Source organism: Amblyomma americanum, chromosome 11 (genome assembly GCF_052857255.1).
Source record: "Amblyomma americanum isolate KBUSLIRL-KWMA chromosome 11, ASM5285725v1, whole genome shotgun sequence".
NCBI lineage: Eukaryota > Metazoa > Arthropoda > Arachnida > Ixodida > Ixodidae > Amblyomma > Amblyomma americanum.
This window is the reverse complement of record NC_135507.1, coordinates 111596727-111612843: the sequence shown is the minus strand read 5'-3', so window position 1 is coordinate 111612843 and position 16117 is coordinate 111596727. Positions and strand designations below refer to the sequence as shown.

The following is a 16117-nucleotide window of genomic DNA, read 5'->3' as shown; positions in this document are numbered from 1 at the left end:
CGTCGGCGCATACACTTGCGACTTTATCTGGTTGCCTGCGCTCGCTCGCGCTGATGGGAGTTTCACCTCCTATATAGTCTTGCTCCGTGGTCTAGGTGCAGCACTCACTTGGACACCGTCACCATGGTGGATGTCAATGTCGATGTACAGCACCCGTGGGTGGTACTTGAGCAGCTCGAGAATGGCGATGACAATGTCGTTGACGTAGCAGAAGCCCGACGCCTCAAACTTCTTGGCGTGGTGCAGGCCGCCTGACCAGTTGATTGCAATGTCACAGCACTGCAGCCGGAAGAAAAGACAATACAATGCTAAGGGGGGCTGTGGCTTTCTGCAAAAAATTTTTTCTCTCCTGATGTTTTAGCATGAATTTTTTTTTTTACATATTAGAAATAATTTTATTAATCTGCCTAAATTTCACTGTTATATGCCCAGAAAATTGTTTTCTAATAAATACATTTTTCCTCTGAATCTTGTGAGAAGGCTGGAGAGTTAAGAAAAATGTGGTAGAAGGCAGGCTGAACATTCATTGTGCTCCTACTGACATGCTACAGGTCAACACATTCTCTGAATTCTTCTTCCCAAAGCACAAATTTTGGTTTTGAATTTTTTTGTGATGCAGTGTCCACTGACATATCTAAAGGAGAAAGAAATTTCATAAAAAATTTGAATATCAAAAATATGAAGAAAAGAAAAGAATGTCTCGACCTGTACTAAGGTTCTAGGAGTGCTACAAAACAAATGGCCTCAAAACAGATAATGAAGAAATCTGCTTCACAAGGTGAGCATCTAGGCAGACAAGCTTAAAGGGATACTGCATCAAATTTTATGCGGTCTAATTTTCTACTAGAATTAATGCTGGAGTTCCTAACACAACTGAAACAGCATCATTTTTACACGAAGCCAGCAGAAAGCCCCTTTTCTCCGCATTTTTTCCTTGAACTGGTGCACCTGGCAGCAGCGGCCCAAACTACTGCTTCTTGGAAGCTTTGAGACGTCACGCGTCTCCTTGCCTCCGTGCCCGGCCGCTTTGGTGCCACGGCGTGCGCCTGCTGCACCATGTAAGGGGACGTGTGGCGCAGCTAGCCATCGCGGCAAACCTATGTCCGAATTTTTATCGCAGCAATATAATTAACAGCGACTAAGATATAAATTTTCTCTGTTCCGAATCAAAATGACTGAAACGACAGTGCCTCAAACCGGACTCATTTCTGTACATAATGTGCCGTGTATTTGTGAGGGAGACGTTACTAAAGACATAGAGCCAGGCAGGAGGAAGCGGTTGTTGTTGTCCTCGATACAGCGGTAATAGCAGTCGATAAGCGATACTTCAAGAGCTACATCGTTGTCCTCCAGGTCAGCTGTGCGCCACCTCACAAAACAAGGTGGCAACATTCCCTAGAAAGCGCAAGACCGAAAGCATGACAGCCACGCTTTAGCGAAAAGAAGACCTAAACTGCATGAAAATTACAGGTCACTTATAATTATAAAGAGCACGGAGTTTACTGCAAAAAATGTGCACTCTGTGGTACATGTTAGTGCTTGTAATTACAGAGGATAGCCAAAAACACAGCAGCATTTGTTACATGTGTAATTTTTTTGTCAAGAGACAGTTCGGAAGTATTTTTCGCCGATTCACACAACCTCCAAAAGAAAATCATCTTGGATGCAACGCGGAACAGAAATACAGATTATAAACACACTCATCTCTCGTATTCCGAATTTACAGTACATTTACAGTACAGTACATTTACAGTGCAGTACAGCACCGAACAAACCACCAGCAGACAATATATGTGTATGCTTGAACGGGCAGAAAATAAATATATCGTGTAAGAGTGTTTTCATGCAAGCATGTGCAAATACAAGAAAAAAAATTTGGTGGTGATTTAGCTCTGGTTAAACCTGGGGTGACGCGATAGCTACAGCTGGCCGAGTGGAACTTGGTCACGTGACCAACAACGTGACGAACCACGTGATCAGCCACGGCACCACGGTGATCAGCCACCGGGTGGTGGCGCCGCCACACTGAAGGCTCGAAATGCTACCGTAATGTAGCGATCGCTACAAAACGAGAGAGAATTTCTTCACTCGTGCCTGAGACCATCATAAAGTAACGAGGTTGATAATATACTAAAAGGCCAATGCCACGAGAATTGCACGCCAGATCCCATTCGTGAGAGTTACGCACGCAAGTCTGGCAGCGTATTAACAGTGCTCCAGTCACAAAGCTACGTGCTGCATTCTTTTTCACTATGCCAATGCTTCTTTTTACAGCGTGCACTCACTCCGTTGCTCGCTCTGCCTACACGATGAATAAGTCCTATTTCAAATCCCCCTACCAGCGCTGCGGCTGTTCTTTTTGTGTGGCTGGAGCAATAAATGAAGGTGATGCCTTGATTTACCTTCGGCAAAGAAAATGTTGCAATACTTAATTCAGAAAAACTTGTCTAGGTCATATCAAACTGGATTACAATATGCACAGCTGCCATTACGGGAAGCACGCCTGGGCAAAATGTCATCTTCCAGGCTCGCTTTTCCTCGTCGTCGCTCGATGAGGCTGCGGGGTCATAGCCGTATCTCTAGTCCGTGGTCATTTCGTTATCTGAAAGATATAATTGTTACCACCACTGCCAGTTTCCAGGCTGCAACTGTCGATCTGTTTCATGTTTCCATGCAGCCAACTCTGAACTTCCAGGCGTGACAACTGAACCGATGTCAGCACAGTGCGACAGGAACAGGCCGCCGCGAGACGAGGGAGGTCACGCACGCCTCAAGCCTGGGCGGGCTGGCAAATGGCGCGTGCGCACAAAACCTACAAAATAACGCCATCCACACAAAAATAAATGAAATAAAGACTGAAACATTCGATAATCACACCTTCTGAATCCAATTTCTGCGACTTTACAGAAAGTCGCAATTTAATGCAGTATCCCTTTAAAGGAGAAAAATGCAAATTGTTTGAGCGTTGTTTCCCTGCAATGCATAGCAATGAAACAATTCTTCTAGAGTACTTCCCGGTCGATTTCCGCAACGAAACTTTGGGACAGTATGAAAAGCAAGATATGCAAGCAGATACAATTATCAAAAAATTATTTTTTTTAGAATTGTGGGGATTTCAAAACAGCGTCCCCCCCCCCCCCCCCCCCCCCCCCCCCTTTAATTCAGGATGGCCTTCAAACAACGAGCACTCGGAAGTTTTAAAAACTGAAGAGGCCTCAGATGGTTTGCTGGGTGGGTTCTGCTATACGTCTCCGATGCTGCGAGATGTCCCTCCCTACTGAACTGAAACTAATGACTGGCAATTCAGCCAGATGACCGACAACAGAAGCGACACAGCTGCTTGGGCTAGATGGTCAGGGCACAATGTGAATGCAATGCTCTCACAATGCATCCTGGCATGTCCTCAGATCTCCACAAATCTCGGTGCTGCAAATAACTGGCACCTGCTTCCTTGAGCACTTACCTGCGGTTGCAGTATTCCAGTGTCCATTCCATGCATTCCAAAGGGCTATGACTACCGCATATAAAAATCGTGTAAAGGCAGCACTTCTTTTTCGCGGCTCTGATGGGCTGCAGCCCTTGCACCAGACTGGCATTTTGCCACAATATTTCTCAGACTACAGCAGAGCCCCGATTATGCATCCCGTGTTTTATGCTGCACCACTGATTATTACGACTAAATAGTGCAGGCCCAACGAATCCTTCTAATACATAATGCACTGAAAGTATGGATGATAGGATGCACACCAGACAACAGGCACGAATTAACTGCCAGGAGTAAAACAGGCTGCTAGATCACTTTTCTGACAAACGGCATGTAATTTTAGGTTACAGTAGAGCCCCGCTGTTAGTTTTTTCACGGGGCTGCAGAAAAAAACGTCTAGGAAACACAGCAGCTGAGAAGCGCTTGAAAAAAAAATGTTTCTTTTGAGAGTGCAGCTCTTCAGCGCCGTTCATGGGTTAAGCCGCGTCACTGTCGCCGGTGTAACTGAGCGAACCACTGCTTGCTCATAAATGGTGCCAGAGTGGTGCGCACCGTCGCCATTCACCACTGCATGAGCTGAGGTAGGGTGGCTAGCTCAAGAGGTCTGTCAGCGGCAGCACGCGCTTCCTCTTCGCAGTTGCGCCACGCTTTGCTCCGCAGGCGGGTGGTGCTGTAAAATGTGCTGCACCACTGCCTGCACTGAGTTTACCGCAGCATAGTTCCTTTTTCACGCCTTCCGTCTCTGCACTCACGAAAGCAATGGAACAGCACCAACGGCCACAGCAATTCTCATTTTTTGCCAAAGCAATTAGCGATTGGAATAAATTGCTAAACTGTGTTGTGAACAGCCTGAATGTGGAAATGTTCATTGCTAACCTGAGAGCCTCACGTGTGTGATCTTTCTATTGTATTCATACCATATGTATGTCACTATATGAAGTTCATGTATGATGTGTTTGCTTATTATTGTGCTCACTCCTGCTTGGAGTCAGGCAACTCCGCAGTATCGATAAATAAAATAAAATTTCATGCCACCCTGGGGTGTGCTCGGCATCGGTGTGGGTGTAACATGATAGAAGCCGCTGAACATGGTGGCGACTAGGTGTCGACGAGTTCTGCTTCGACTAGTATGCCGTCGATGTTCCACGTGCGCTAAACATAGGCTGTAAAAAATTCCGGGACAGGGTAAACCACAATTCCGAAGTGACATTCGCGATGTAGCATGCAGGGACGCTGCCACAGTTGCGACGTAACAGCTGAGTTTGTACTGCATGCGTTTCTATGGGAGCTTGGTCGGGAATGGCTCACGAAAACGTTGCAGCCGGGAAAACGCAGCACCCAGGAATGTAACAGCTGGTTTCTACTGTATTAAGATCTTCTGAAGATCTGCCATTCAATGCCTTGGCTGACTGTTCAGAGCGGCGCCCTACGCGTGCGACCCACACCCATCTGCACAAGATGGCTTTTGGCTGGCCTGCATTTCTCCATGCTTCACCGTCAAAGGCTTCGTAGAAATCAATTATATGTTGATTTTAATGTGAGGCGATTGTGTGCTGGCAAAGTGGCAACAGGATAGACCTTATACAGTAAACCGTGAATAGATACAAAGCACTTTCGCTAGGGCTTCATGTGAAGGACAAAAAAAAGGCCTAGCGACTATGGTGCCCAAACCTGGCAGGCAGTGAGTCGCTGCAAGGAAATGTGCCGCTAGCCTAGCACAGTGTTTTGTCCTTTCTAGTGTGTATGCCAAGAACAGAAGACAAGTTAGCAGCACAGGAGGATCACAAAAAAGCAAGAGCACAGTGTGCAACGAGAACCTCAGAACCGTGACAGCGGCCACAAGGAAGCTGTCTTAATTTCCTGCACTAACCACAAAGCTGCACCTGTGGCAACACAAACTGCAACGCCACAGTGCTAAACATGCAATCTATGAGGCCCGACAGAAACACAAGGATCCCCACCGGGTAGCCGCAGGTTACCCACTTCACTGCCTGCTGTCAGTTAACACTGAGGCAGTCACAGCAATCTCAATTTTGCTGATGAAACGCAAACACCACCAAGAAAATCTCATTTCTTAAAACACCAAATTTGGTACCCAGTAAAGTCAATTATATATCGAAAAATTTTCTCAGAGAACAGTCCACAAGTAACCTTAAAGAAATGTTTTTATCCTTATGCAGCAAAAATCTGGCTGAAATCTCAGTGAAAATGCAAGTCTCCTCAAAACTGTTTTTTGATCGGGGGAGTATGCAGAGTTTGTGTCATACTCAAAAGCATCACAACCTGCCACAGCAACCACAACTGGTTGGTCAAAATGCCGGAAGCGGATATCTGTTCAGTTGCGACTGTGAACGGCAGCAGGATGTCACTGAGTTGCGGTTGCCGCAGCAAACATCCAGTGGCGCTATTGCTCTCTGCCGAAAATGGAATGCGACCAATGCAGGAGAAGGAAAATTCAGCCACAATTTTAGTTGTGCATCGGATTCCACTGCATAGGGGTAATAAAAAGCTGCCTCATTTACGCAGTTGGCTTTAATAAATAAGAACAATAGTTCAGGCACTTTTTTCTGCGCCGTAAAGGCCAGAAGCATACATAGAGAAGAAAATGGTGTAGGCAACTTTGTATGCTTTGCAGTGACAGAAGGCAGCCGCTGCAGCCGCCGATGGTAAAGAATCGGAGAGGAAAATTTGCGGCGTGCACTCACTCGCTGCACAATGCATGCTCGCTGCCGTGCTGAACCATCAAGACACCGTGACGACTTGCCGCCTACAACATCACTGAACGTAAGTTGCTGCTTTGAATGGACGGTTGTGCAGACATTAATTTATGTGTTTCAATCCTTTTATGCAGGCACTGCAAGAACCGTGAGATGCTGCTGTTAGGCTTTTTATTTTTCTGCAGCGAATAAATAAAAGGGATGAGCTAAAAATAAATCATGCTGTACTTCTCTACACATATGCATTGGGAGACTTTGCAGACGAAGTTTTCATAGGTTCGCCATGGTGCGAAGCATACGCATGCCCACACTGACGCCTGAAAACCAACTTGCAAGCTAACTCGCAAGCTCAATGCAGAGCCACACCACAGCGTGGCTATCGAGAAGCATAAGGTCTCCTCAATTTGGCTGCATTTTCTGCACCAGTTCAGGAGGTGCAGTGCGCTCGCACTCGGTTTGACAGTGCAGCTAGTGCCACCTGCACTTAGGCCCCCGATCTGACTTCGTGCTGCACAAGCTCTGTACTTCTGCACTAGCCTCTCGGTGAGTACTCTTCTCGTGCAAATAGTGCAAGGTGTTTGGCGCGCTCCGTAGCAGATGTCTACACGGCCAAGCTTGTCAGAGAGCGGCGCTGAGACCATAGTTGAGATGACCACATACCCGTGCTAGACGCGGCATCTGCACCACGCCCTCACCAAACAGATGAACTGACTGCACGTAAGTGCGTGTATGCGCGTGTGTGTGCGTGTCTGTGTAATACATGCGTATACTACTAGCTGGCACGGCGCACTGCATATGGGTTTTCATCTTTCTGTCCAGCCTTGCACGCCGTTTTACACCATTGCTCTTTTGTGTTCAAATATGATTACTGCACACAGCACGATGAAGCGTTTCCATAAGAGGCAGATGGTAAGATGCTTTTTAATACGTGGGTGATTGCAAAGTTTATGATGCATGACTCACTGCGTACATCAGTACCTCCGCTTACAGCAGCAACTGGCCCAGAGGTCGCCGTCAGCCCACGCCTTCAGTCTCCGATAGCTACTCTGCCGCCACCATCCGCCGACAGTTAGCGTGAGTTGTTGAGTTCAAATATAGTAAGTTATCAGGCAACTCTTTCCTTCTGCAATTGGTGGACAACCGAAGTCACTTTTCGGATAAAACGGCAACAGCTTGAATCATGCGTATAACCTGTCAAAGTTCGTCTCGAGCAGAAGTCTGAATAACTTCATGAGTTCAAAAGTTTGTTGCCTCTTCAAAGCACCCGTTGACTCAATTGCGGTCGACCAGCCTGCGCCACTTAGCACAACACAATGGAAAAGGCGGTGTCAAATTCTTCATCACTTTTGGAATTAACAAAATCCATAGCTGCTCTAGCACAATCCCACACATATGTCAAACCATGCAACAAACAAAAACTCAGCAGACGAATGTTTCTGCACTTTAGCACTCAATTTGGCCGCTGCCCCAAGAGCACTAGTGTCAGGCTACACTCGCACCGGAAGAACTGGCGCTGCACTGGCATGGCACTTTTGCAAACTAGTGAAAAAAAGTGCAGCCAAATGGAGGAGACCTGCAAAGGACACTGAAAAACCACCTCTGGTATGTCAAATGCGTCAGCGCAGCAGCGCATCGCTGGCAAATAACCATCCGTGCACATGAGCGGTTTCACGCTGCCAGACATTACACATGATCTTCAACAGCTAGTATAGAGTTCTAGAATAGCAAATGCATGTTTGCGTGCAGTAAACGGAAGCATTTTGTGGGAAATATGCTTCGTGTTACATCATTCAATGTACGTAGAGGAGATAACTCCATTAACAGTGGCACCATTCGGTATGGATGAAGAGAACAATTTCTACAACAAACCGGTGCTCATTAGGCCTAGGAGCTACCGAATAGTCCAATGAAATAAAAAAAGAGGTCAAATTTGTCATCCATCCAATTTGTTATAAGCAAGATAAGCCAAAGCAAAAGCCCTGTGCCCAGTTTATAGCCGGTTCACGTGTCGAAAAGCGAGAGGCTCCGCTTCCTTGTTGGCTACCCTTGAGTATCTGCTGCTATGGAGGATATGCTATGTGTTTGACGTCACTGTCCGCCTTCTTCGACCCTTTCCGCTGCATCCGAACCAGCACAACTGCTTCTGACGTTTCGACTAATCAGGTGTGGCCACTACAGCAGATTTTGATGCTTTGGATTATGACAAAAACTCGGAATACGGACCCTAACTACTTTACTTCAAGAAAACGTAGCATAATGGCTTCAAGCATTTTCATGTCAATTGTTGCAGCAGGTTCCTTGATAAATTTTTTACGCAGTGGCATTCCAATATTACTGAGTCACTTTTTCTTCATTTTAGACTCTTATTGCTAATTTGACACGATGATAAGTGCATTACCCAAGCATAGATATAAAATTCTGTGTAAAAAAAAATCGGTGTGCTAAAATATTTGGAGAATGTCACTGCATCAGTCATTCCTTTCGGTAAAACTTGCAAGAGACTGCAGGTTTATACCCAGTTTTGTTGCCACACCAGGCTTTCTGCAAGTTTGGTATAGCAATGACGCATACAAAAATTTCCACTAAAACCTCCGTAATACAAACTCTGACCTTGAAATCCCAGATAATCCGAAGGATATTGGTGGTCCCGTAAGTTCTAATGTAAATCTAACCGGATAATTCAAAGCAGTAGCATGCACTAGCCTGGCTAGTTTGAAGATCTGAGGTGCTATACGAGGATGTCCGATCCTGATTTTGCCACAGACCGATGGAGCAACGGCCCCTTGGAGCTGTGAAGCGGCGCTGCAGAGCAATGCCAATTAGCAGTGATGATGTTCGATATGCGAAGTGCTCCAGCCCCCGTACTCTCAGCACAAATACCAATCTGGTACAGCTTACGGACAGCCGAAGCACGCGCCTGCAGTGGAGAAGACGTGCTTCACTGCAACACAGGCGTGGATAACAGTCTCAAAGTAACATACTCTCAGCGCTCCATCAAGGCATGGCCAGACTGAAGGTAGTGGTTTGCACGCTCGTCCAGCCTTGCCGTGGTCAAGGCAGCGTCTTACCCCTAACAGCATAAGTGCATGTCCCGCGACGCGACCATTCTTGCTACGTGCCTGCGACTGGTTGACAGCATACAATGCCGGCCTGTGTTGTTTCTTTAAGAAGTGCACTGTGGTTAGAGGGTTAGGCTGACCTTTCTTCAAAAAAAGGCCATCCTAAAGTTCGGGGTCGACCTGTGCGCAGAGCCGATCTATTTGCAGGGTTTAATATAGTTTTGGATGTGCCCCCTGCAGCGCCCATTCCTGATAGGACGCATGGGGTTCCTTGCATCAAAAAAAGTTGTTAATTTGTAGGCAAATCGGTTCTGCAGAAGAAAATTCAAATTCTGCACCGTTTACCAGGCTCGTTTGTGCTGGCATTCGCTTCCTCAGACAAGTGCCATGTAGCGTACGGCAAATTTCCGATTCCATTGCACCGGAACCTGAAACTACAGGGCCGTTTGCAGTTCAGTTTGCCTTTCACGTGGGTGTGGAGAAAAGGTGGAACGATGCTTTTTTGCTTTTGATCTCCACTGGCTTCGGACTTTTGTCCTTGTGATTGCATCATTACGCATTCATTGGTTGGAGTTCACGAGCACCGCGATGCCATCCCGTATAACACAAGAAGAGGCAGGGGGACGAAGCTCACGGAATGGGTGGGAGGAGAGCGGGGATTATGTGCCGACTTATATTTGGAGTTAACTTCCTTTTTGTGGCCAGCAAGGGCTGGACGGTCGACTTTTACACAACAATATATGCTAATCGCAAAGTTTGTCCAGTAAAGCTAGCACGTTCCCGCAACAAAATTTCTCACCTGGGTCAATTTTATTGCTATGGTTGGTTAATTCGAAAACCTGGTTAATTTGATTATTTTTTGTGGTCCCAATGACTTGGAATTAACAAGGTTTTACTGTAAAACGTCAAAACTGCTTAGGATATTTCAGTGAAATTTTGTATTTAAGCATTCAGTGGACTTCCCAATAAGCATGCCAAATTTCATTGCTCTACACAAAAAATTACAAATTTCACCTTCGATCCCCACGTCCCCACTCAAGAGCAAGACCAGCAAAGCTTTGAAAACACTTGTGCTGCTTTACACAGGCTGGCAGTAGCGCTGGATTCCCTTTCTGCCACTTGCTGCATCACTAGCTGATGCCCCAATTACACAAAGTACAAAAAAAGCCAGCTGGTACACCCTGTCCGACAGTACTCTGCACTGCTGCATCGGAACGCAGAAGCTAAGGCCAGCTGCTTGGTTCGGTTTTGTGGTCAGACATGTCTGTGGCTGTGAACTGAGAGAAAGGTTTAAAGGTTTTCACTACTGGAGCCACAATAATGCAATCTTCAAGGAACAAGAATTCAAGGAATGCAATAAGGATAAAATTACCATTCTGCCTATCATAAAAGCTGCGTTAAGCAATCAACATGGGTTTAGAAAGGGCCATTCCTGTGAAACAAAGTTATTCGAACTAACCACTGACTTGCATTTTAATATGAACGATAACCTGCAAACTGATTGTATATTTCTTGATTTTGCCAAACCCTTCGACCGCGTAGCTCACTGCCGCATTACAAAACTATCATCACTCCGTCTAGACTCGTTAACTTTATCATGGCTTCATAACTTCCTCACAGATCGCCAACAGTTCGTATTTGTCAATAATTTCTTATATATATAAACGACTCACCTAATAACGTATCTTCCTCTATGCGAATATTCGCAGATGATTGTATTATCTACCGCCCTATTAAATCTGCTAACAACCATCTGGTACTCCAATCGGATCTTCTTCTTATTAATGAGAGGTGCAATAAATGGTTAATGACCCTTAACGTATCAAAATGTAAAATCATCTCATTCAACCGGAAACATAACAATTCTAACTATACATACCATATTCAAGATGACATACTCTCCCATGTATCCCATTACAAATACCTTGGTGTTAACCTTTCGTCCGATCTTTCATGCTCTTTTCATATCACATCCATATGCGCTGCGGCCTCAAAGTGATTAGGGTACATACGCCGTAACTTACGAAATTCTCCTGCTAATATTGCGAAACAAGGCACACCTAACATTTGTTCGACCACAGCTTGAGTTCGCTTCCTCCATTTGGTCTCCTTATTACAACATGGTCACCACATAAGAAACCATTCAAAATAGGGCATCCCGATTCATCTCTAAAAACTATAACTACCATTCAAGCGTCATTCAGATTAAAACCGCTCTTTCTTTGCAATCTTTAGGCATACACCGTGACATCGCTTTGCTAACATTATTTCACAAGTACGTGCACTCCAATAGATCATGCTCATTTCCCCTAAATGTCCCATCTCGCCCGTCCACAAGATTGCACAATCATCTCAGTTTCACACGCATCTATGGTGACACATTAGTTTTCAATTCATCAGCACTTCCGCGAGCCATCAGATTATGGAATAACCTCCCAGACAACTGTCTAGTCCTGATACCTTCCATCGCCAACTCATTGCACACTTCACTGAAGCCATCTTAACATGTTGATGCAATCTCTTTTACGTTTTCCGTTACACATTTCGTTTACTTTTTTCTCTCCTTTTGTTTGTATTTCTGTTTCCAAATTTTGTTGACACTAGTAAACGTGCCATGTGCTTTTTAATTTTATTTTTTGTGTGATGTACCCTGGGTCCCTTTTTTTGGATTTATTTCGGTGTCCCTATGTCAACTTTACCTTTACTTATGACGCGTTCCTATTTCTGTGTTCCTAAGTCAACTGTTCTGTATTATATTGAAGTGCATCAAATTTTTTACTCATCATGTATAGTGCCTTGTTTCCTGGTTTTTGTTTGTCCCCTTTTGAATTTGTTCTTGATGCTTTGCCGCCCCCTTACACAATGCCCTACGGGCCTGTAAAAGGTATTTCAAATAAACAAATAATTAAATAAAGATACTCGTGTCATCCGCATATAGGACTAGCTTAATGCCGAGAGAATTTGTGGGTTATGTCATTTATATACAAATTAAAAAGTAATGGTCCGAGAATGCTTCCTTGCGGGACGCCTGCAATAATTTGCTGTTCACTAGATATGAAGTCATTTACTGAGACAAACTGTATCCTGTGTGAAAGATAGCTATTTATTAACTTCAAGGGGAAACCGCGGATTCCATAATGGTTTAATTTATCAAGCAAATTGAGTGTCTGATGTAGTCGAATGCCTGGGTGAAGTCCATAAAGATACCAGCAACCAGCTGTTTATCCTCAAACTTCTATAATATATATTCCGTTTGATCCATGAGAGCAAGTTCAGTGGACACAATTTTTCGAAAACCGTATTGGGCTTTAGTTATAACATTGTATTTGTTGCAGAAACAAGTTATTCACTTGAACAGAACCTTTTCTAAACCCTTTGAAAAAACAGGGAGAATAAAAATAGGTCGATAGTTTGAAACGTCAAGACTATCGCCTTTCTTGAAGATAGGCATGACACGTGTGACTTGCATTTTGTAAGGAAATATGCCGGAAGAAATACACAGGCTAAAAAGGTATGACAGGACTGGACCGATAATATCTATTATACGTATTTAACAGGTCTAATCTGCACACCACCAGAGTCGCAGCTATGGGAGTTTTTCAGGTTTAAAAATGTAGAACTGACTTCAGTTGCATCTGTTGGCTCTAAAAATAAATTGTTAAGATTTTCTGGTCCTAGTATAGAACAAGTTTTATGTGCTACAGCGCTAAAGTCTCGGTGTACAAAATAGCCATTAAATGTATCAACCATATTTTGTCCATTCAACACCTGTCCATCATGAAAAATTTCTGTGTCTTTTCATTTCGCCCCATTAGGGAATTTAACTTGTTCCACATAACGTTTGAAAGCATCGAACAAGAAGAAAAAATGCGAAAATAGTATGTTTCCCTTGACATCTTCAGTTCTTTGTTTAGAGAATTGCGAAAGGAAAGTGGTGTCCTTTCTTCGTTGTGTCCCGTTGTTTTATTGCGCTGTTCAAATATGAATCAATACCAACTCGCCCAGTTCGCAGCTTTAATGAGTATGTATAAAGGATTTAAAATTGCCAAGATCTGCCTCTTCACGGGTACGCGTAAACTTTTTGAACAGACGGTCTTTCTTTTCAATTTTTCTCAGAAGCGGGCGTGTTATCCATGGCATTAGACAACCTTTTCCTCTGGGGGCAGGTTTGTAAACAAAATACTTTTTGTAAACTGAAGTGAACGAGCACAGAAAAGCCCCATAAGCAATGTTCACGTCACTCTCGCGAAAGACACTGTCCCAGCATAATTTACTACTTTCTAGGCGAAAAGCATCAAGAGCTGCCTGGGAAATAACTTGATAGGTCGTAGCCACAACTGGAAAAGAAATTCTGGAAATATTCATATCAATGCTGCAGCATATCGGTAAATGATCGCTGACAGAATACGCGAGCACGCAACTTTTTATGGAAGATGGATCACAGTTAGATATAAATAGATCTAAGATAGTTTCTGAGTAAAGGGTGATTCGCATGGTTGAGCTTATAAGATTTGCACAGCCATTACACAAGAGCATATTTTCAAATTCAAGCTTCTGTGTGCTGGTGCAACCCATGTCAATATTAAAGTCACCACCAAGAATAATCTTGTATTGATTCTCATTACCAACTGACAACAGATTTTCAAGATAAATAAAATCACTCATACAACCACTGGTAACAAACAGTGATGACAAGGGCATGCACCTGTACACACACAACCTCGTAATTGCGGGTTACACATGAAAACTCCGAAAGTAAGGTCGCTGGCAAGGACTCACTCACTAGTAAAGACACGCCTCCTCCCCGGCGAATAGACCTGTACACGCAGAAGGATTTCATCCCTGGAAGCTGGAAAGTATTTGCACTGTCCGACTGCCATGTTTGCGTGAACATGAGGACGTCAAAATAATAATTTAGCTTCTGAAATAAACATTCGAGCTCTGAAACTTTGTTACTAATTGACTGCACATTTAAATGAAAACAGTTCAGGAGACTCTTTTTTGTAGCTCCATGTGTTGCAACTAAATCGTTTAATGCTACCAGGCCCAGATGCATGGCAGTTGGACAGAAAAAAAAAAGTATTCTTGATTTGCGAGAGCTAGCTACGTTGGAAGGTCAGATTGGCTTCGTATCAAGATAGTCCGGTCACCGTCTGCCTTTCGCAGGAACATTTTGCCGTTTCTATGCATGCGTTACGGTGACCGTTATCTTTGCCCAATCCTTCACTGTGCGAATCAGCTGGCATGAACTGTATTAAAGCACCCTCTTTTTTCAATAGAACCAGTTGTCAGCGCACGCTTATCCTGTGCAACCTGCTTGACCCGTCGAATTCTTAGTGTAGCACATTATTTCCTTCACAAATGTACAGTTAAACCTCGTTAATTCAAAGCCGTTGGAACCTGCAAAAAATGTTCGAATTAACCGAGTTTACGAATTAATTGAACACAGCAAAAAAATGAACCCAGGCAAAAAATTGCACTGCTTGAATTAGCTACCTTTAGTGGATGGACCTTGCAATTACTGTATATCCCCGCATAAAAGTTGAACATCCAGCAAGTAGCTTTTGCAAGAAAAAAAAAATGCCGACCCCTGTCCTTCCCGCTGCCGTATTTTGTTTGGCAGTTTCCTGCAGGATGTCATCACAGCACGCATGCAACTCAAAGCAACACACGCGTAACGATGCAGCCACAAGGAGAAAAGTCAGAAGCCAATGGAAATAAAAGTGGCATTCCCCTCCGCCTCCACATTCGTGTGCTGCCCGACTGCAAACTCAACTGCAAACGGTCCTGTAGTTTTGCATTCCAGCGCAACGCATGCCCTTGACCCCTGAAATACAGGGCGACCAAAAAGTATTGTAACGCGCTATGTGGCGCCACAGGAAGATAATGGTGATTCCGGAGATGCTCAAATTGCTGAAAGAGCATGTCCACTGTGCCTGAAACCTTTTCCAGAAGACAGCAGCAGTACAGTGGAAGACCTCAAACAACCAGAATCTGGGAGATTATATTGGCCCTGTGCACAAAAATCACGCAGAATCTCCTGAAAAACATGAAAAAACTCGCTGGGGAGCCTAAAGTCAGCTGCTCTACCATGTAGCTACTTGTCATACAGGAAGGACATAGTCAAGGGTTCGACGAAAGTTCGTCTGGTCAGGCATTAGTAGAAGCAAAAGATTACAGTCAATGACCCAGTCAAAGTAATAACAAATTGACGTTTCGGAACCCGCACGGGTTCCTTGTTCACAATGAGGCTAAAATGGCAGTGGTCGAAACTTAAATACCCAGAATATGACGTAATGACTGTATGTACACGGGTGGCATCGTCCCTTCCTTCTGGTTCATGGTATCAGGTGTCGTCTGGATGAATGATGACTCAAGCAAAAGCCGTGCCGTCAGGTTCCGCTCTTTGGAAAGAATTGCGGCGTTGTCCCAGGCGATATCATGAGTTTTTTCGTGCGCGTGCTCGGCAATCGCATTGGAAGTCACTTTGTGGTTATCAACATCGCGCTGATGCTCTTTCAATCTTCTGGGGAATTTTCCCGTTTCGCCTATGTCATACAGGACCTAGAGCTCCAAGTGCACAAGTTAGCAAAACGACGGCTGCTCAGTGACCAGATGAAGGCCTCCAGACTAAAAAACTGCCACATGATGAAGCAGCTCAGCTGCAGTGAAGCCCTGAACTGGATTCTGTTCAGCAAATAGAAGACCTGGCCTGGAATAAGCATAAACATTGAGGCTTGCTGCCGAACAGTTCTCTGCAAATTGCGCGAGAGCAAAAAGACCTGTTGGAACCAAGAGCATTATGGTTTTTGGTGACTTCAGGCCTTGAAGAGATGGAGCTTGTTTTTGTGAAAAAA

The 16117-nt window shown here is 44.5% G+C and overlaps 1 protein-coding gene across 2 annotated transcripts in view; it reads right to left on the bottom strand.

Annotated features, from left to right (window-relative positions):
- Positions 1-16117, bottom strand: part of LOC144110595 (histone deacetylase 3-like) — a 143362-nt gene that overhangs the window by 63613 nt on the left and 63632 nt on the right. For both annotated transcript variants that reach the window (XM_077643614.1, XM_077643613.1), the window contains exon 5: positions 109-279. In XM_077643614.1, coding sequence (XP_077499740.1) covers positions 109-279 — 171 coding nt within the window. The remainder of the gene's footprint in view (positions 1-108; positions 280-16117) is intronic.